We start from the raw sequence: 21,265 nt of genomic DNA, 5'->3' as shown, positions 1-21,265 counted from the left end.
GCAAATAGTCTTTCCATGCTCATTTGAAAACCCTGAAAATCTTGAAGAATAGGGTCATCCTGATTGACTAGTGGAATTGACCAGTCCGCTGCACTGCCACTGAGATATGATAATACAAAGGCTACTTTGGCTTGATCGTTTGGAAAGGCTCCAGGTCTGCATAAAAAGTGCAAGCAGCATTAGTTCATAAACACGGCAAACTTTTTCGGGTCCCCAGCAAAACGTTCCCTGGTAGAACCACTTGCACAGGATTGCTCGATGAAACAGGAGTTGAATTCCCCCCGAGTCAAGGTAATGGTGTTTGCCCAGCTTGGTTTTGCAGTAATTGTCTAGCAAGATCATCAGTGCGTTCCTTAGAAACAATCAGTTATCTCCTGAGGGTATTAGTTTTTTTGGCGAGTGGCATGTACTTCAGCCCTAAGTTCCCCTAATAATTGGGCCAGTTGGTCAGTTTCTGACGTCTCCATGACACCCGGGTGAGGATTTATAGGAAGGCTTTGCATTCTGTTACGCTCACCTGGTTCCCACAGGGGTGTCGAGCGGAACTGGACAGCCACAGTCTCCACCAACGTGATGCGTAGTGCAGAGATGGCTGACTGGACTGGCCCACCTAGCTTCGTCTGCTTGACCCGTAGAAGTAGTCTCCTAAAGGCGGAGAAAAGGAATTAGCCACCCGTGGATTTGAGTAATAGCCCCTCACTGTGTCCCCATTTATCACCTCTGATATTCCCGTTCACAAAGCTCACCTTATAGTTTTGAATGATGAGCTCTCCATCCTGCGAGGAACGCAGGGGGGCGTAGATGGCCAGTTACTTCACTGGCTTGAGGATATTGGAAGAGTTCTAGACTAATCTTGGCTCCAAACCTCCTGGCGAAGGACCATAAGTATATAGTTCTCAAGAGTTCAAAAATGTCTGAATAATCACTCTTGTCCAATTCCTTTGTTTATCTTGCAGCTTAGACCCAAAAGAAGATTGTCTTGTGGCAGCTAAAAGCATTCAGATAAGAGTCTGTATTATCCCACACTGTCCGTTAAATGATGCCAAGGTTTAACTCCCTGCTTTCTCTTTTCTTACAGGTGCGGCGTAAGAAGATTTGGCGTGCTGGTGAATAATACCTCTGGCAGTAAAATCAGGTAAGTATATGGTGGCAAGAGATTGTCCTTGTTTGTTCCCTCGGCTCACCTTGTTGTTTTCTTGTCCCCCTTAGGTGCTGGAATGCGGCAACATAATGATGGAGACTGCGCCGGATCGTAGAGATGCTGCGAGGAACGGTGAGTATGGCGCGGCGCTTTTGCTGGCGATGCAACGTGTTTAAAATAAAGTCTGTTTCTGGTTCAAAGGTGCGATGAATCCGGAATCAGGCAAGAAACCCAATAATGTTCTTGTTCTAACCTTTCTTCTTCTTTCCCTTCTTTCTAGGCGCTCTGGACTCGAGGCGGGTATGGCAAGAGGCTGGATGCTGACTGCAGGCATGGTGAGCGTTACGCTGCAGGATGCAGAATAACGCGAAGCATGTGCTGTGCTTCGGTGGTGGTTTAAATAGCCTCCAAAGTAGTCCCAGGTAAGTATTCCTCCACAAATACTTCCGAGTAACAAAATAGTCCCTAGGTAAAGTAGTCCCTTCCAAGTCTCACATGGGCTTGGATCTCTTGCAGCATGGTCTGCATCAGGTAAGTTTTAACATATGAGCCTGGCGCCTATGGTGCCAGGACTGATGCCCCGTATGAGCCTGGCGCCATAGACGCCAGGACTGTACCCATATAGCCCCTAACAGGGGTTGCTGGGCTTTCTCTGGGTAACATGATGCCTGCTTCCGGGTTGATGGACTTGATCTGGATGCCCGGGGTAGGCATCATGACATGTACGTGCATTTCAACCCGCTTTTCTCTCCCACTGCAGTACATTAATCTGGCTCGCTGGAAACAACCAGGAAGAGACGCAGACACCACTTTCAGCAACAATCCTGGACAACAGGGTTTTTTCTCCCCTTTGAGGGTTTCCCTGTTGTCTCTGCGACCGTTATATCCTCACCGGGTCGTCAGAGACTTTTGGGAGATTCTTATTTACATCGCGACTGATTGCATCTGAATCAGGTCAGTCCATTGTACGATATTAAAAGCAGTATAAGGTGAAAAATAGTTGAAGGCTGACAGAAACAGTAAGATGGTGGAGATCTGGAGAATTCATCACATGGGATTCTACCCTCCAATTCAGAGATGGGTGGATCCAGATAACTAACCCACCACGTGGGCATCTTCTATGGTGTTTTTGAGCTGTGATTTGGAATGTCTGGAATCCCTGCAGTTCCACTGAATCTGTTGCCCATGTTTCTTGTAAGAATTTGAGCTGGAAATGCCTGATAAAGGTAAGCCAGCTTTGTATAACTAGATGTTTCAAGAGACCTGCGATGTTGCAAGAAAGCAGGATAAGAGGCAGGCTCAAGACCTCCGTTGTGCTGCCCGACAGATGATAATCAACTCCCATGAGTCTTTACGCTCCAGAAATAGAACTAGGTTTACTTGACTTAACGATGGCCCTAGAAGTCATACATGGTGTGGTAGATATCTCTTTGGAAGTCCCTTTCCCTCCTAAATCGACCCCAGTGTTGCTCCCAGCCTGCTTATAGACCGGTACATATGCCCGAAGACTTATTGCTGTTCCCTTGGCTGGGTATGTTCTATATTCAATAGATAACAGACCTTCTGCCAGATGTCGATTAACGAAAAATAATTGCATGTTATCATACAAATTATCGGGCTCCCTCCTTCGCACACACCGGACTATATCCTTCCACATTGTAGAAGCACGTCTTTTCATACTTCTAATCCAATAAATACATTTATTTATCAGAGATGCTTGGCTTTCAAAGGAGTCAGGGGGCAATTTAGGAACAATATGCGTTACCACCTATGGTGGACCCACCCTCGGGTGCCTCATGCCAACGGGATCCAGCCCCTTCGTAGCAACTGTGCCACTTGTAGTACAGTTGATACCCAGGGGACCACATGCTTGGGTTATCGGAGCTGCATGAGATTCGATTACTTCAATAATGGGCCTCAAACAATTAGCAGATGGAAAGCCTTTAATTGGAATAAATGGATCAAGGAGACCCTGTCTAGTTAGCCTTATGATCTATTCTGGAGCAGCAGCGGTATGCTGAACCTGGGGTTGAGGCCAGGTCAACCTCTGCCCACGATGCTGCTGGATCCTCCTTCACTACCCATTGAGGGTGCCTTATAACCAGGGTGATCCCAACAATCAAATTTAATTTCCAGGTCATGAATGCTACTAATAAGCTTAGAGCCCTTTGGGTAACATGCATGCAATGGATGGGGATGCAGAATAACTCTGACACCAAATAATCAAATCAACTCAGGAAGATGGCAAAGTTTGCTGTTTTATTATCAATTGTCTAAAACAGGGAGTTACAACGGACATCAACAGATGTTCGCCCTGGCTCCCAGTAAATTTCACATAAAAACACATTTATATACTAAATAAAGTGTCATAGGTGATACCATACTCTGTGGCAAATGAGAAAAACCTATGACGGTTGTGATAGGCTCAAGGGGAACATCTAAGTAAACTTTTTTTTTATAAGGGGTGGGCTTGTGATTGGATATCTATTGTCAGGTGGACAACTCATGCCTACCTCTAAAAACTTGTAACCTTCAACACTATTATGGGTCTCCTGGATAAGTGGGAAATGTCTGCTGGCCCACACCACCCTGGCAGTTAGAGTGTTAAACTGAGTATTAAGTGAGGATTCAGGGTGTATATGACAGAGGATTAAACATTGGGGTAAAGTCTATAGTAAGCATGCACAGAGACGTTTCTATGGGAGGGCAAAAGGGGCAGTTGCCCAGGACCCCCACCTTGGAGGGGGCCACACAAATCTGCCTGATCTAAAGAGGTAAGATTCCTTTGTTCACCAGACTTAAATAGCACACATCAGGATATTTTATGGCATTGTCCTGAGGGTCTAAACCTATTGCTTGTCTGTTTTGCCAAGTAAATTCTGCCTCGATCAATTCACCTAGCACTTCCACCCAAAGCAACTGTAAACCCTTCAGATTTACCAACATCTCTATATTGGAAACTGAAAAGGTTATTCTATCCCTTAAACCATCAAACTGCCAAGGCGACAGTTGCCCTGCGCAAATCATCAAGGATGCAGCCAGAGATCTAGCACCCTTCATTTCAAAACTTATAAACGCATCTTTCAATACGAGTACTGTACCCACAAACCTTAAAGAATCTTGGGTACTGCCCCTACTCAAAAAACATACACTTGACCCAGCAATCCCCACGAACTAGAGGCCCATCACTATGGTCCCATTTCTCCTTAAAATCATTGACAGAGTAGCCTACCTCCAGATCCAAAACTATCTGGAGTCACACCAAATATTAGGTTCACGGCAATCTGGCTTCAGACCACTTCACAGTACTGAAACGGCCCTAATCGACCTCAAGACACAAATCGACGAGTTGAAGGATAAAGGTAGTACAGCTATTCTCCTCCCCCTTGACCTATCAGCGGCCTTTGACCTGGTGGACCATGCAGTATTATGCAACCACTTAGCGTCTGCCGCCCATTTTTCAAGTGAAGCTATAGCATGGGTACAATCCTTCCTAGCTAACCGTACGATGAGAGTGTTCTCCCCTCTAGCTGCAGCGGACCCAATCCATTTCACTTGTGGTGTCCCACAAGGCTCATGTGTCTCCCCGACAATGTATAATATCTTTACTAAGCCACTCTTCGACAAACATGACAGATTAGGGGTAACTTATACCAACTATGCGGACGATACGCAGATTCTCATACCACTATCAGGCAACTTTGTCGAAGACACAGCTCTAGTAAACAGAATTTACCTCCTCATTCAGGCATGTATGGCCTCCCACGGCCTCTGCCTAAATGACGACAAAACAGAGATACTGATCTTGGGCTCCGACTCTAACCTAAAAAAACGTAGTCCCAACTATCGCAATTTCAACATAGATGGTAACACAATCAAGGTTGCATCTGAGGTAAAAAACACTAGGTTTTTACCTTGATTCAACTCTTTCTCTCAAAAAACAAGTCAACACCTTGGCATCCCATACTGCGTACACCTGTAAATTAATCAGGACCTGCAGACCGTACCTCTCCAAAACTAACTGCATCACGCTAGCCAATGCACTAGTAATGTCGAAATTGGACTATTGTAATGCCCTCTATGCAGGAGCCAATAAAACTATCATAAATAAAATGCAAATCCTTCAAAACAACGCTCTTAGAGCAGTCCTTGACATACCCCGTAGAGCACTTATTTCCAACATCAGGAAAGACCACCACTGGCTAAAAATTAGCGACAAAGTCCTTCTCAAGACACTATCTCTCACCCATAAATGGCTCAACAACACAGCACCCCCCTACATCTCGGCCAGATTGTCCAGAAAATCGTCCAGCCACCACACTAGGGCTTCTAACCAATTCCTGCTAGAAACCCCTAGATTTAGACGCTCTAAAGCGGGCAGAGTAAGCTTCCCTGTCAGAGCTGCCCAGGCTTGGAATGCACTGCCCACTGCATTGAGAGCCAACCTACCCTACTCCAGCTATAGATGCAAGGTAAAAAACTTGCTCTGGTCCAGCGACAACTAATCCTCACTGTACCTAAATGCTGTGTTACCTCTGAAACCCACCCCTCTAAGACTATTTTTTTGCTTTTACCCTTCTACCTTTTGTATTTTTGTACTCTCTACACTGTAACATGCTAGTTCTCAGTTCAACTGTTTGTATTGACATGTATGCACTATACTGAAATGCTTCTTATCACATTTATGTAACCTAAGCTTAAGTATCCTTGTACCTGCTGCGCCCGGCTACCCCTGGGATTTGTGCGCATTATCAAATAATAAACATAAACACATAAACATCATGTAATGCTTTCTGTGTTCACTGTGGTAACTATAGTTTGTGTGCACTTTTGGGGCCCTGGGCACGGACATCTTTGAGCACCCCCTCCACCAAACCAAAGGAATTAAGTGATCAAGAATATCTGCCCTGCCCATAAGTTGATATTCTGCGTCACAGCATTAAAAATAAGGATGTTTACTCTCATGGCCAGGCTGGCTGTGATGGTTGTCAGCCCCCAACAGACCCCCCCAAAGCTTACGTGGCTGCTGAGCTGGAGCCGGATGTTGGCGGGTAGAACTGCTGCATCTCATCAGACTGAATCCCGCTGTCCCGGATGGACGTGGCACTCAGGCTTGGAGACACTTCCTGTCCCTGAGAGGCCAGGCCTTTGTACATTTTAACCATGGAAGACCTAAAGAGAATATGATTCAACGTTAAAATAGTTCAATGTTTTGGATTTGATTATTATTTTAGGTTACATTGACCTAGTAATGTTCCATGAATACCCGGTGTTAAATAGAGTACCATTGAAGTTACCCATCAATCTTTTGTTTATTTTGAATACTCAGAAACTCGTGGCAAACGTAACACATAAAAAAATTAAAATGATCATTATGTTTCTTATATACTAAAAGAAGGCTTCGAAGCCTTCTGCAAACACTTGAAAACATGGCGCTTCACGCAGGAACTACTAAAATAAATTTTGATCAGTACTCAGCACGATATTAACATCTATGATCACTGTAATTTAAAATGAAGTTATAATCCAGCTTCTTGTAAACATATGCCTTGTATATGTGTCACCATGTAACCTGTGTTTTTTTACTCTTCAAGAATAGCGCCCAGATGTCTACGAGGTGGGTGCGCTTTCCAAATTGCAAAATAAATAAATACATGTTAGCAGTTGAAAAGAATAAAGGATACAGTAGCTAACTATTAAAATTATAATGTTTCATTTGAATAGACAGCGAAAGTGCATAGTCCAGGTGCACAGAACAGCTCACAAATGTGGGTGGTAATTATAGATACGTATACTAAATGGTTAAGCGTACTAAATTAGGCTAACTTTGAATGGATCCCGAGATGCCTCCGGTAAGGGCCATGCTGTAGAAGTGCATTTTTGGACTTCAACAGCAATGCACTTCCTTCTAACAAACGGGGTGTGGGGTAATACATGGTTCAAAGCTAAGTTCTAGGAGGGGTGGATATGATCAGGTGTCTCAGACTGTATGTGTGCTGGGACTGATTCCTCAGCAGAAAGAGCTTAGTAGTTAGAGGGATGCGGTTAAATAACAGCCCTTATTATAGTGGAAAAGCGCAGCAAGCCATACCTGTGAAGATTGGCTGTATGATATGGCTTTTTATTTATCTCCTAGAGAAAACGTTTCTTATTTATTTCGCTTAATACCAGAGTTTGGTTTCCAAGCTCGGACCCGGGATTCGAACCGCTATTGCTCTGTGTGGTCTTGCTTCCAAGACCAGTAAGTTGCCCATGTGTTATCCTCCTTATCAGAAGGATAACATTGAAGATTATAATGCTATATGATGTAGCTTTAATTAATTATATGTTTGATTGTGTTGTCTCATGCTGTCCTTTTGTATATTGTTTAATTTTTCATGATAAAGGCCCCTTCCTTACACCCTTTTCCTTTTTATTTTAGTTCTTTAAAGTTGTGACGTAATGTTAAAAATTAACTTGATGTTAGTAAATTGACGTTTTGTATGTTTAATAAAAAAAACATTTGAGCAGAAACAGGGAAAAAAAGAAAACAGGGACCAAATACCATTGTCCACTTGTACTACAAAGGGGACAGAAAAGAGTTACGTGCACACAAGATTCAATTGCGTTAGTACCACATATGCATTTGCAGTCGTGTTCGGGTATATCACAGCTCAGTCTCAGGGACAAGAGAACATTTGTTGACTATGCATCTAGTACGCAAGATCCATTCTCCACTGCTAAGCGACCAATCAAGATGAGCTTCCATGGTATTGTGGGCATCCCGTGATACATGATTACATACTCTTCACAAAGCCCCTGGGCATACCCGCGTAGGATTTACTTAAGCAATGTTTGGCAGTGCCAGGCTTATCCTCTGGGATTCACACCATTGGGTCGAGTCGGTCAAGCGATTTTTAATATACCATAGTCATTTCTTACTTCGTCTCGAATTGCTCTCCATTAGGCCCCTTAACAGTGCTTTGGTCAGGAAAATGTACGCTTAACAGACCACAGTAAGGGGGCCTAACTTGACCAGATCTTTCAGATACTAAGCGCTAGCTCCTGATGGACAATAAAGGAGGGAGTTGCCTTTGGGAGGCCCAGAATAGTAGAAAGAAAAGCCTTTTTTTTAAAATATGTATTAGGGGGATGTCCATCATGCCCAGACTCCCAGCCGATAAAGTGCCATGGGTGCAGACTTAAGATGCTATAATTCAAGTGACTCATAATATATAATATAGGCTTGGGCTTCCACATTGGGGACCCATGCAAGAGCCTTGGATATTTCTTTCAGTATGTATTTTTTTTCTTCAAAAAACTTGATTTAGTTTAACATATTGTGGTTATGATATGATATGGCATTTATAACGCGCCTATACACAAGTGTTTCAGGGCGCGACGAGGCAAGGGGGGGGAACAAAGGGAGGACAGACAACGATCCTACGAGGCCAGGTGTCATTCAGATCACGCAAGTGCATGGGAAGGGGGGGGAAAGGAAAGGTGCGCAGGGGGAGGGGGGAGGAGAAAGTGCAGTACATAGGAGGTGGAATAATAAGACACATAAAACAGCCAGCCAGTGGCCAGTGCAAGGAAGTGCAGACGTAAGTGCTGGTAGGGGGACTGGAGGGATACAGAAAAACAGTCCCCAAGTGCAGGGTTTGCCAGGGAGGCAGTGCAGGTGGGTAATTGACAGGGCCTGGGCCAGAGATCAGAACGGTGGCCAGGTAACCAGTGCACTTTCAGTCAGGAATTCAGCAAGGGAGGGGAGGAGAGAAAGCAGAAGCAAAGAGGAAGGTTTTGAGGTGTTTCCGGAACCGGAGATGGTTCTCCTCGAGTTTCAGGGAGGCAGGAAGGCTGTTCCAGAGAGAGACCCCTGCCGAAGAGAGTGATCTGCCACCAACTCGTTGCTTGGAGAAGACACTGACCCTAAGGGAGTTGGAGGCAGATGAGTGAAGAGATCGAGAGGGAAGATATTTAGGAAGAGAGAGTTGAAGGTGGTGCGGCCCCAGACCCCAGAAGGCCTTGTGTACAATGCAGAGGGGAAATACGGTATGTGGAAGTAAAGCCCTAGTCAGGAATGCGCACAACTGGAATTAAGTAAAAGGAAGTAAAGTAGTGGTTGAGCTGCTGTCGTGTAGGTGGTGAGGTGATCTACCACTATCACCTTGAAATAAGTCAAATTATTGTGGATTACCATCTACACAGGCTGCACTTGGTAACCATCTGAAATCCACTGATGTGGGGAGTTTGAACAGAATGGATGGGGAAGTAGTCACAGATATATTCAACTGATTTATTACTTACAAAGAACAGGGTTGTTCATTCACAGGTAAGGTGTTCCACATTCAATGTGTTGAATAGATCAAAACTTAAATAAATTGCGCAGAGTATTTTATACTAAAGAAATGCCCAGAAATGCCATTCAAAGAACAGGGTTGTACATTCACAGGTAAGGTGTCTTACATTCAATGTGTTGAATAAATTAAAACTTGAATAAAGTAAACGTCTCACAGGTAAGGAATCTCACATTCAATGTGTTGGATAAATCAAAACTTGAATAAATCACATTGTTTGAAACAGGCTATCTGCCAGATAGCAATAGTCAATTTGTATACAATTGCGCAAAGTAATTTATACTAAAGAAATGCCAAGAAATGCCAAGAAATGCCAACACGTGTTTCAACCAAAAAGGCCGTCCTCAGGGCATGCAAATACATTTGCCGTTTGAATTAATATACAGTTATTGAGCCTTGGCTTATTGTTAAATAGAAACAACCAAAGTCGGAGGTAGTAGGTCAAAAAACCAAGAAGAAACAGGAGAGAAGAGAAAAAAAAAACATAACGTTAGAATGATACGTGCAGTGGATTATTCTAATTCCTGATATATAGATAGATGAATCAATTCATACCTTAATTATGATTGTGATTTTCTAATTCTTGATTGTACTTTTGATAGTTGAGGATTTAGTAATTCCTACATGCTTGGCTGGACAGGTCTGTAAGCTGTAAAGCCATGAAGTAAAATGGCGCATGTTTAGCTTGAAATTCTGCACTGCTATTTAATTGTGCAATAATAACATATAATTTATAATTTATGAAAGGTATAGAGGTTATAGTTACCAGTCTTGCAATCAAGTCGTGGTTGTTGCTCGACTGGTGTACCGCTAATGCAGTATAATTGAAGTATAACGCACGTTTTTAGCGTGCTTTCCCTTTAATACCGGCCGTGATCTACAACATGGATATGACAGCGTGTTTAGACAATTGAAAAAATAAAAATGCTGCATAGACTTTGCATTAGAAACAGTTAAGGGGCAGCACTGGCTTACCGGCATATGCTCCAAATGTTGGTGTGCACAATGGCGGGTTGTTTCTCAATACTGAAGGCATCGGCAAAGTCCGGGGGTTACTATAGTAACCTCCACGGATTAGGTCAGGTGATGTGGTCACCTGACCCAGTTGCTTGGAAACTCCTTCCAAGCCGGAAATACTAGAAGCAGACCTTGGTGGAACGCTTCCTTTACAGAAATGCACTCGTTTACGGCAATAGTGTTTCAACAACTTGATTAAGAATAGATATTTGATATTGGTGCTAAATACCAACATGACATAGAAAAATGGAAACTGACATAGTCCGCACAGTTTCAGGTGCAAGAACTACGGTAATGGGCTAGGCATATGCCTTGCAGCGATGTACTCATACAGCAAATACTGCATTTGCCAATGCTTATTCAAAACCTGTATTAAGTTCAGATATTTGGTAATTGGTGCTAGATATCAACATGGCATAAAGAGTCGAAATTAATGTTGTATGCACAATCAACGTGCAGGAACTGCAATAATAAGATTTGATGTATGCCTGAAATTATCCATGCAACATGTGAATGATTAGTTAGCATATTTTGATACTAGAGTAGTCAACATTTTGTAGGTCACTGTGTAGTTTAAGATGTTGGAAGGCAAATAATTCCCAGTTAAGAGATGATGATCGGTAGCATCTGAAATAGGTTCACTAGACTAAGTATAAACACTTCGGGAATAGTCGGTAAACCGTTTCATTGTTCATAAATTTGATTGTCTATGCTTTAGCATTAGATTGAGGATTTTTTGTTGTATCAAAGTTACCACTCCGTTCCCATGGTAACATGACCAATTAAGGCTAAATTAGTGAAACCTGGCCACTGTGGCTAAATAATCGGAGCAACAACAAATGTAAAAGTCAAATTAATTAGGCTGTATCTGAGTATTTTTGTTCCATGCTAAGAACTACTTGTAACAGATATGCATATATGGTCATTGATGTCTGTTACCTATGGGAACCCATGGTATTCGAACAACATGTCAACAGTTGGATTCGCACAAGTTATAAAAACACATTTAGTTCATGGTCTTGGTTCAAGCCAAGTGACAGACAACGTAGTTTACAAATCACTCTTGCTTCTTGCTGTCGTAGGGTCAATTCTCTGTTGCCACCTCTCGGATGTTGTTTGATGTGTTTAAGTCCAATGAATTTGATATCTTTAATGTTGTCCAGTTGATGATGCTTCTGCCAATGGGAAGCCAATGGAAGTCTAATATCCTGACTGCTGAGGTTGTTAAGGTGTTCTGGAATCCTAAAGCGAACTTCTCTAATCGTGCTGCCAATATAGATTTTCTGACATACACATGTTACCATGGGAACGGAGTGGTAACTTTGATACAACAAAAAATCCTCAATCTAATGCTAAAGCATAGACAATCAAATTTATGAACAATGAAACGGTTTACAGACTATTCCCGAAGTGTTTATACTTAGTCTAGTGAACCTATTTGAGATGCTACCGATCATCATCTCTTAACTGGGAATTATTTGCCTTCCAACATCTTAAACTACACAGTGACCTACAAAATGTTGACTACTCGAGTATCAAAATATGCTAACTAATCATTCACATGTTGCATGGATAATTTCAGGCATACATCAAATCTTATTATTGCAGTTCCTGCACGTTGATTGTGCATACAACATTAATTTCGACTCTTTATGCCATGTTGATATCTAGCACCAATTACCAAATATCTGAACTTAATACAGGTTTTGAATAAGCATTGGCGAATGCAGTATTTGCTGTATGAGTACATCGCTGCAAGGCATATGCCTATTCCATTACCGTAGTTCTTGCACCTGAAACTGTGCGGACTATGTCCGTTTCCATTTTTCTATGTCATGTTGGTATTTAGCACCAATATCAAATATCTATACTTAATCAAGTTGTTGAAACACTATTGCCGTAAACGAGTGCATTTCTGTAAAGGAAGCGCTCCACAAAGGTCTGCTTCTAGTATTTCCGGCTTGGAAGGAGTTTCCAAGCAACTGGGTCAGGTGACCACATCAACTGACCTAATCCGTGGAGGTTACTATAGTAACCCCCGGACTTTGCCGATGCCTTCAGTATTGAGAAACAACCCGCCATTGTACACACCAACATTTGCAGCATATGCCGGAAAGCCAGTGCTGCCCCTTAACTGTTTCAAACGCAAAGTCTATGCAGCATTTTTATATTTTCAATTGTCTAAACACGCTGTCATATCCATGTTGTAGATCACGGCCGGTATTAAAGGGAAAGCACGCTAAAAACGTGCGTTATACTTCAATTATACTGCATTAGCGGTACACCAGTCGAGCAACAACCACGACTTGATTGCAAGACTGGTAACTATAACCTCTATACCTTTCATAAATTATAAATTATATGTTATTATTGCACAATAAATTAGCAGTGCAGAATTTCAAGCTAAACATGCGCCATTTTACTTCATGGCTTTACAGCTTACAGATCTGTCCAGCCAAGCATGTAGGAATTACTAAATCCTCAACTATCAAAAGTACAATCAAGAATTAGAAAATCACAATCATAATTAAGGTATGAATTGATTCATCTATCTATATATCAGGCATTATAATAATCCACTGCACGTATCATTCTAACGTTATGTTTTTATTTTTCTCTTCTCTCCTGTTTCTTCTTGGTTTTTTGACCTACTACCTCCGACTTTGGTTGTTTCTATTTAACAATAAGCCAAGGCTCAATAACTGTATATTAGTTCAAACGGAAAATGTATTTACATGCCCTGAGGACGGCCTTTTTGGTTGAAACACGTGTTGGCATTTCGTGGCATTTCTTGGCATTTCTTTAGTATAAAATACTTTGCGCAATTGTATGCATATTGATTATTGCTATCTGGCAGATAGCCTGTTTCAAACAATGTGATTTATTCAACTTTTGATTTATCCAACACATTGAATGTGAGATTCCTTACCTGTGAGACGTTTACTTTATTCAAGTTTTAATTTATTCAACACATTGAATGTAAGACACCTTACCTGTGAAAGTAAAACCCTGTTCTTTGAATGGCATTTCTTGGCATTTCTTTAGTATAAAATACTCTGCGAAATTTATTTAAGTTTTGATTTATTCAACACATTGAATGTGGAACACCTTACCTGTGAATGAACAACCCTGTTCTTTGTAAGTAATAAATCAGTTGAATATATCTGTGACTACTTCCCCATCCATTCTGTTCAAACTCTCCACATCAGTGGATTTCAGATGGTTACCAAGCGCAGCCTGTGTAGATGGTAATCCACAATAATTTTACAATGCAGAGGGTTTTGAACTTAATCCTCGCAGCCACTGGGAGACAGTGCAGAGATTTCAGTCCTGGAGAGATACGATCCCTGGGCAACAATCGGTTACAGAAACAAAAATAAGGACAGGTACAGTATAGACAATTCTGACAATAAGGGACCATGGAAGGCAAATAACGTATTACATTAGACAAAATCCATCTCCACCCACCCCCATACCTCACTTACAATATTAGCCAGACTACCCCTCTGGGGATTGAACAGTGTCATAGGAAGGAAAAATGCTCCAACATTTGGCGGACCCTTAAATGCGGCGGTAATGGCGCTACCGCCGCATTTAAGGGTTACCGCCCCAATTCGTGATGAGGCCCATGCAGTCCACTTTGGTAGCTAATCAGGCACATTCCATGTAAAAAGCATGAGAAAGCTGTGCTGCTAGGTTGCAGCGGAAAACATCAGGACCTCCCAGGCCTCCCACTCGCACTGGTCTCATCAGCACTTTCTTAGATATCCTAGCGCGCTTGTTCCCCCAGATAAATTTGAAAATCTTCCCCTGGAGTACACAGAGAACCGAGTTGGGGATCCTCACCGGCAAGGCCGAGCACAGGTAGAGCAGGCGCGGAATCAAGTTCATTTTGACCGCTGCAGTGCTACCAAACCAAGATATCTCCTGGTGGTCCCACCTGCCCAAGTCCTCAGTCAGGTCCTGGATAGCGGTGGAAAATTGGGGCAAGAGCCCCAATAGCACTCCTCTCCTGAGTTTCAGGGACACATCCAACCCATATGATTTACTATAATTTACCTGAAATCCAGACCGCATCGAGGGAGGAGAACGCATTACTCAGGGTGAGCAGGACATCATCTGCATAGAGGGATACTTAACTTATAGTCCTCCTCCCCAACCCAGCCACGCTCCACCACCCCATTAGCCCTTATTCCACTGGCAAACAGCTCCAATCATAAAGTGAAAATCAATAGGGATAGCGGGCAGCCCTGTCTCATGCGCCAAGTGGTAGACAGCTTGGACGATAGTGCCCCATTGACCCACAGGTGCGTAGATTGGTATTGATAGATTGCCATGACTCAGCTGATGAACCCAGGACCAAACACGAACCGCTTCAGGACCCCCCGAAGGTATCCCCAATCCACTCTGTCAAAAGCTTTATGAGCGTCTAGTGTGATAATACCTAAAGCTATGCCAGAGCGACTCCCCACTTCCAGTAGGCCCAGCACACACTGCACATTATCCTGTGCACTACGACCCACAATACAATCTGTCTCATTGCTGTTTTTGAGCCTGGGAATAACCTCCATCATACGACGGGCCAGAATATTTGAGAAAAGCTTTGAGTCCATATAAGTGAGGGTAATGGGGCGGTACGAGTCGCACAGTAGTGGATCCTTACCTGGTTTGGGGATCAGGACAGTTGTAGAGGCCCATCGATGAAGCAACCCGCCTGGAGCTCATAAATTAAAGAGATCTACCAACTGAGTGTTTTGCCTTTCAGACACGTGTAACGACCTTAGAACTGCACACCCTATTACACAGACCAAATGTTTGTGGACTTTGGAAGGCAATCATTCACACATAGACCAATCATTGGAATATAATTGGCTCTTTACAGGCCCTTTATTCACACAGGTTATAAGCATACAAATAGCTGTTGGAATAAATACAATTGGTTATACATAGGCACACAAACAAGGATAGTTACAAAGGGTCTACATCACTGTTAGTGCAGTTGTAGGAGAAAACTTCATCTCAGCCACGACAACACTACCCAGTCCCAAGGCAGGTAGGCAGAGAGATCACACGTACTAATGGAGCCTGGAGTGGAGTGTCCACCTTCTCAGCGAGACATCATCACCCGGGGTTCCATTGTCTGTCTGTTCATCAGGATACCTCTCTTCTTATGGGGAACAAATCCCCACCCCTCATAGGTTGCAAACTGTCCCCGGCCGAAGGACAGACAGCAAACATGGGAGGCAAAGAGTGGAAAAATCCAGACCGTAGTGGAAAAACCCAGCTTGTCTTCCGCACGCTCTTTCCCAGCACCCCTTATCAACGCACCTGCACATCTCTGACTCCCTTCTTGGCTCGTCCTTTAGCAGACAATACAACAACTATCCTTCATAGTGAGCTCCTCTGTTTTACAATATAGTATTGCAATCGTTGCAGAATTCATGTCTGCCTTCTTACCAAGCTCACAGAAATATAGGCTTTCATTGCGGTTTGGAAGTGAATGTCCAAAATGGGCGCACACCGGCACCATGTTTTGGCAAATTTTCGCACACGCATTACAGGGAGGAACCAAGAGGTTGCAACATTTCTTCTAAAAGGGAGCTGTGAATCTATCGGGATCCAGAGCCTTATTCTTCTGGGTCTTAATTTCCCATCCCACTTCGCCCAGTGAGATCGGTGCCCTGAGAGACTCCTGATCCTCGCAAGAAAGACCAGGCAGGTGTGCAGCTCCCAAATATTGTGACTGGACCTCTGTCATTGGAAGTGGGCCCCTAAACACTGATTGAAAATTAGCTTGAAAAATCCCCATTTTGCCGACCTCACCCCGCTGCACCGCCCCTTGCTCATTACGCAAGGCTAACACTGAGTTCCGGCTCAGGAGCTTCCGCAACCTGGCCACCAGAAGGTGATTGGGTTGATTCCCATTAGCATGCTAAAACTGTTTGGTTTTTAGTATTGCTTGAGCTGTCCTATCAGCTAGATGCACCCCCAGTTGCTTCCATGCGACTCAAAGTTCACGTAATGCCTTGACAGCCCCCCGCCTTTAGTGCTGCTCAGCTCGGGTAACTTCACCTTCCAAATCCACTGACAACTTGCTCTAGTGTAGGCACAAACTACAGCCTTCATTGCGTCCCACACAATGTACCGCGAGGGCCCAGAATTCTAATTTTCCCTAAAGTCATTGGAGATCAGCTCTCCCAACTCAGCAGTCAAGATGGGGTCCTTAAGCACCAGATTGTATAACTTCCATGGGCACCTAGACCTCACAGGCCTATCCAATATTGCCAGGGACACTGATACAGGGGCATGATCGGATAGCATACTTGTGCCTATCTCCACTCGACAAACACGCAGATATAGCGCACTAGGAATAAGTATGAGATTCAAACTAGAGAATCCCCCGTGAACATGTGAATAAAAGGAGAAATCTCTATCTCCCCGTGCGCCTGTCTCCAGGCACCGATTATTCCAACTCCTGGAGGAAAAGGCAGAAAGCATTGGAATGTTTGAAGTCCAACTTTGTAGGGGATCGAGACTTATCAACCAGAGGGTTGGGTAGTATGTTAAAATCCCTGCCTCGCAGACTCAGCCCCTCAGCGAAAGGGAGTTACTTGAGTAACAAGTCTTCCAAAAATACATCTTGGCCAACATTTGGAACATAGAGGGACACCATTGTGAACCTGTGATCCCAAAGTAAACCTTTGACACATACATAACGCCCCTGTGGGTCCCTAAGGACCTTAACCTTTGAGATCGGGATTTGCTCACCCACCAAAAATGGCACCCCCAGGCGAAGAACTGGTGCGGGAATGCCCTATTTTTTATTCGCTTCTCGTCTTGCACAAGCAGTTGAGTCTCCTGTAGGAACACAAGGGAGAGGGACTTATCCTTCAATTTACCCAGTACTGATTTCCTTTTCATATGGGGAATGCAAACCTGTACATTCCACATGCCCATTGTCAAGAGGTCCTCTCCTCCAGCACCCACCATTACTTCAGCCAAAATCTCCCCCACAAGACAAGACCCCCCCCAACGTACCCGCCTGAACTGCCCACAAATTAAATGCACAGAAAAACAGTCCAACTCACAACCAACATTTAGAAACCAACCCCCTACCCGCAACTCACAAACCCTCTCAAACATAAACATCTACCAGACATCTGGAAATGTTGTGTAGAACCTGACTTGGAGGGTGAAAAAGAACCACAATCCCAAAGACCCCCCCACACCACCACTCCTGAATCCCAACCCCATTCCCCTATACTAATTCAACAGTGCTCAAAGCACACAGGCAACCCCACAGGTGTCACTTCAGGAAGCTCCCCTGTCAATGAATAACCACACAGAACCCCAAAGTACTCAAGTTTTCCCAAGATAGCCTGTGTCATAAAGTTCAAATCACAAAGCTGTCTGTGTCCAAAACGTATACTTGCCCTCACAACTAAGGGGGTAATTCATAGAATTCAGCGCACAAGTGGCGCACGCGGCTGGCGCACAGTGTGCGCGTGCGAATCCCTGCGCCAGCCGCGTGCGCCAAAACCCATTTCCGCGCACAGCGTATTCATGGATTCCAGCCACCGAAACCAGCCGTGGCGCATAGTGGCGCAGCGACCTTGCAGCAGCGCCAGTTACGCCCCCAAGAACGCCTTCCGCGCAGGGAAAAGCCATCAAAATCCCCAATCCAGCGCAAAGGGCTGCGCTAACCCTGTACCAGCACGGCAAGCGGGCTACGTGTATTTCAGGGGTTCGCGTGAAGTTCCACACGCGAATAGCCTGGGCGCGTGTATTTCAGGGGTGCGCGGGAAGTTCCACACGCGAATAGCCTGGGCGCGTGTATTTCAGGGGTGCGCGTGAAGTTCCACACGCGAATAGCCTGGGCGCGTGTATTTCAGGGGTGCGCGTGAAGTTCCACACGCGAATAGCCTGGGCGCGTGTATTTCAGGGGTGCGCGGGAAGTTCCACACGCGAATAGCCTGGGCGCGTGTATTTCAGGGGTGCGCGGGAAGTTCCACACGCAAATAGCCTGGGCGCGTGTATTTCAGGGGTGCGCGTGAAGTTCCACACGCGAATAGCCTGGGCGCGTGTATTTCAGGGGTGCGCGTGAAGTTCCACACGCGAATAGCCTGGGCGCGTGTATTTCGGGGGTGCGCGAGAAATTCTACACGCGATTTCAGCAGGGTACGTGTATTTCAGGGGTGCGCGAGAAATTCTACACGCGATTGGCCTGGGTACGTGGATTTCAGGGGTGCGCGAGAAATTCTACACGCGATTGGCCTGGGCGCGTGTATTTCAGGGGTGCGCGAGAAATTCTACACGCGATTTCAGCAGGGTACGTGTATTTCAGGGGTGCGCGAGAAATTCTACACGCGATTGGCCTGGGCACGTGTATTTCAGGGGTGCGCGAGAAATTCTACACGCGATTTCAGCAGGGTACGTGTATTTCAGGGGTGCGCGAGAAATTCTACACGCGATTGGCCTGGGCGCGTGTATTTCAGGGGTGCGCGAGAAATTCTACACGCGATTTCAGCAGGGTACGTGTATGTCAGGGGCGCGCGAGAAATCCTACACGCGATTGGCCTGGGCGCGTGTATTTCAGGGGTGCGCGAGAAATTCTACACGCGATTTCAGCAGGGTACGTGTATTTCAGGGGTGCGCGAGAAATTCTACACGCGATTGGCCTGGGTAAGTGGATTTCAGGGGTGCGCGAGAAATTCTACACGCGATTGGGCCTGTGCGAGTGGGGCAGTGTATTACGTGGGTGTGCGGGAAGTTGAAGAGGTGAATTGCCAGTGTGGGTCCTCCCAGGTCTCCCCTCTACCCTCTCCACGACCTCTGCAGGCAGCCCACACCACAGGGGACTACCCTGCACCCCTGGTCATGTCCCGCAGGCAGCCCATCCACCATGGGCATGCCCCCCAGCCAAGCCACATGTCCCCTTGCACCCCCACCCCCCAGCACTGTGGGGCACCTGCCAGCAGGCCCCCAACCATGTCCCACTCATGTCCCCCTTTACCCCCACCCCCCAGCACTGTGGGGCACCTGCCAGCAGGCCCCCAACCATGTCCCACTCATGTCCCCTTGCACCCCCACCCCCCAGCACTGTGGGGCACCTGCCAGCAGGCCCCCAACCATGTCCCACTCATGTCCCCTTGCACCCCCACCCCCCAGCAGGCCCCCACTCATGTCCCCCTGCACCCCCACCCCCCAGCACTGTGGGGCACCTGCCAGCAGGCCCCCAACCATGTCCCACTCATGTCCCCCTGCACCCCCACCCCCCAGCACTGTGAGGCACCTGCCAGCAGGCCCCCAACCATGTCCCACTCATGTCCCCTTGCACCTCCACCCCCCAGCAGGCCCCCACTCATGTCCCCCTGCACCCCCACCCCCCAGCACTGTGGGGCACCTGCCAGCAGGCCCCCAACCATGTCCCACTCATGTCCCCTTGCACCCCCACCCCCCAGCAGGCTCCCACTCATGTCCCCTTGCACCCCCACCCCCCTGCAGGCCCCCACTCATGTCCCCCTGCCCCCAGGTCCTGACGAAACGCAATCATGGCAGTAATGGGCAGCATACCCAGCACAAACACCCAGCCAAGGATTGCATCCACCCACATAGTAGATGCAATTACATGATACAACCCCAATGGCAAGTATGTAAATGAACACATGTCCGTCACACACACATACACAATGGGTCCAAGTGAATGTCAAAACCCATATCATGACATGCATGAAACCAATGAGAAAATACCACAAATGTAAGTAATAAATATATGTATTAAAGATGAAAATGAAGTAAAGAAATAAAACACACAACAATGGGGATGACAAAACAAATGGTCCATGTCCGAGAACTAATAGAAAAAATCAAAAAACAAAGGAATCCAAAAACTAATGTAGTCCAAAGAAAAATAATGGGGGGAAAAAATAAGGAAAAACCATTGCCTCATGGTGAACACAAATATAAATCCAACAAATGTTTTCCAAACATCAAACTATGTACAAGAATATCCCAGGGTCCATGAGCCCAACACCATAAATGAAACCTACTACTACTAACTAATAAAAAAAATATATACAGAAAAGTGGCCATTGTCTGAGCGGTCCAAAAAAAACTTAAAAAATAAAGGAAACCTAACACTAACTAACTAAAGAACTATATACAATGGCAGCGGGCAAGTCCTGCGGCTCACTCTGTGATGTTGCCGGCCAGGGCATCATCGAACTCCATGTCGATGTCCCGGAGGCGGGACTCTGTCCTGGCCCCGAGGTCTCGCAGGGACAACCCCGTGTCCACCTCAAACTCCCTGCGAGCTTCCTCGAGGCACTCAGCCCGCCTCAACGCCCGATGCATGGAGAACTCCGCCCTGACCATGGTGAGCCGCTCCTCTTCCGCCCGCTGCCGCTCCGCACCTATCCGCTGGACCAACTGCTCCCACACGGAAGACACTGCCATCCCAGGGTTCTCCTGCCCTCCGGCCGATGCCTGCCCCTCTGATCTTGATGGGCCCGAGCCATGATGCCTCCCACGTCGAGCCTGCTGCTGCCTCCGACGCCACTGCCTCTGCCAGCACGACGGCATCCAGGCTGATGGAATCCACCGATGCCCTCGTGCACGTGCCCTGCCAGATGATGCCGGCACATCCTCCATCTGCAGGGGGACAGTTGCTGGTGTGTCCACCCCTGCTGGACCTTCGACTCCCGACTGTGGCAGGGATGGGGTCCCCACCGAGCTGGCTGCGTTGGTCGGGGCAGGTCCACAGGGGGCCCTG

The 21,265-nt window shown here is 45.7% G+C and overlaps 1 protein-coding gene across 1 annotated transcript in view; it reads right to left on the bottom strand.

Annotated features, from left to right (window-relative positions):
• The window catches only part of ARHGEF33 (Rho guanine nucleotide exchange factor 33), a 554,915-nt gene that overhangs the window by 58,001 nt on the left and 475,649 nt on the right, over positions 1-21,265 (bottom strand). Inside the window, exon 15 of the mRNA XM_069606701.1 lies at positions 6,161-6,313. Coding sequence (XP_069462802.1) covers positions 6,161-6,313 — 153 coding nt within the window. The remainder of the gene's footprint in view (positions 1-6,160; positions 6,314-21,265) is intronic.

Source organism: Ambystoma mexicanum, chromosome 4p (genome assembly GCF_040938575.1).
Source record: "Ambystoma mexicanum isolate Mex_15411 chromosome 4p, UKY_AmexF1_1, whole genome shotgun sequence".
Lineage (NCBI taxonomy): Eukaryota > Metazoa > Chordata > Amphibia > Caudata > Ambystomatidae > Ambystoma > Ambystoma mexicanum.
This window is presented reverse-complemented; position numbering and strand designations above follow the sequence as displayed.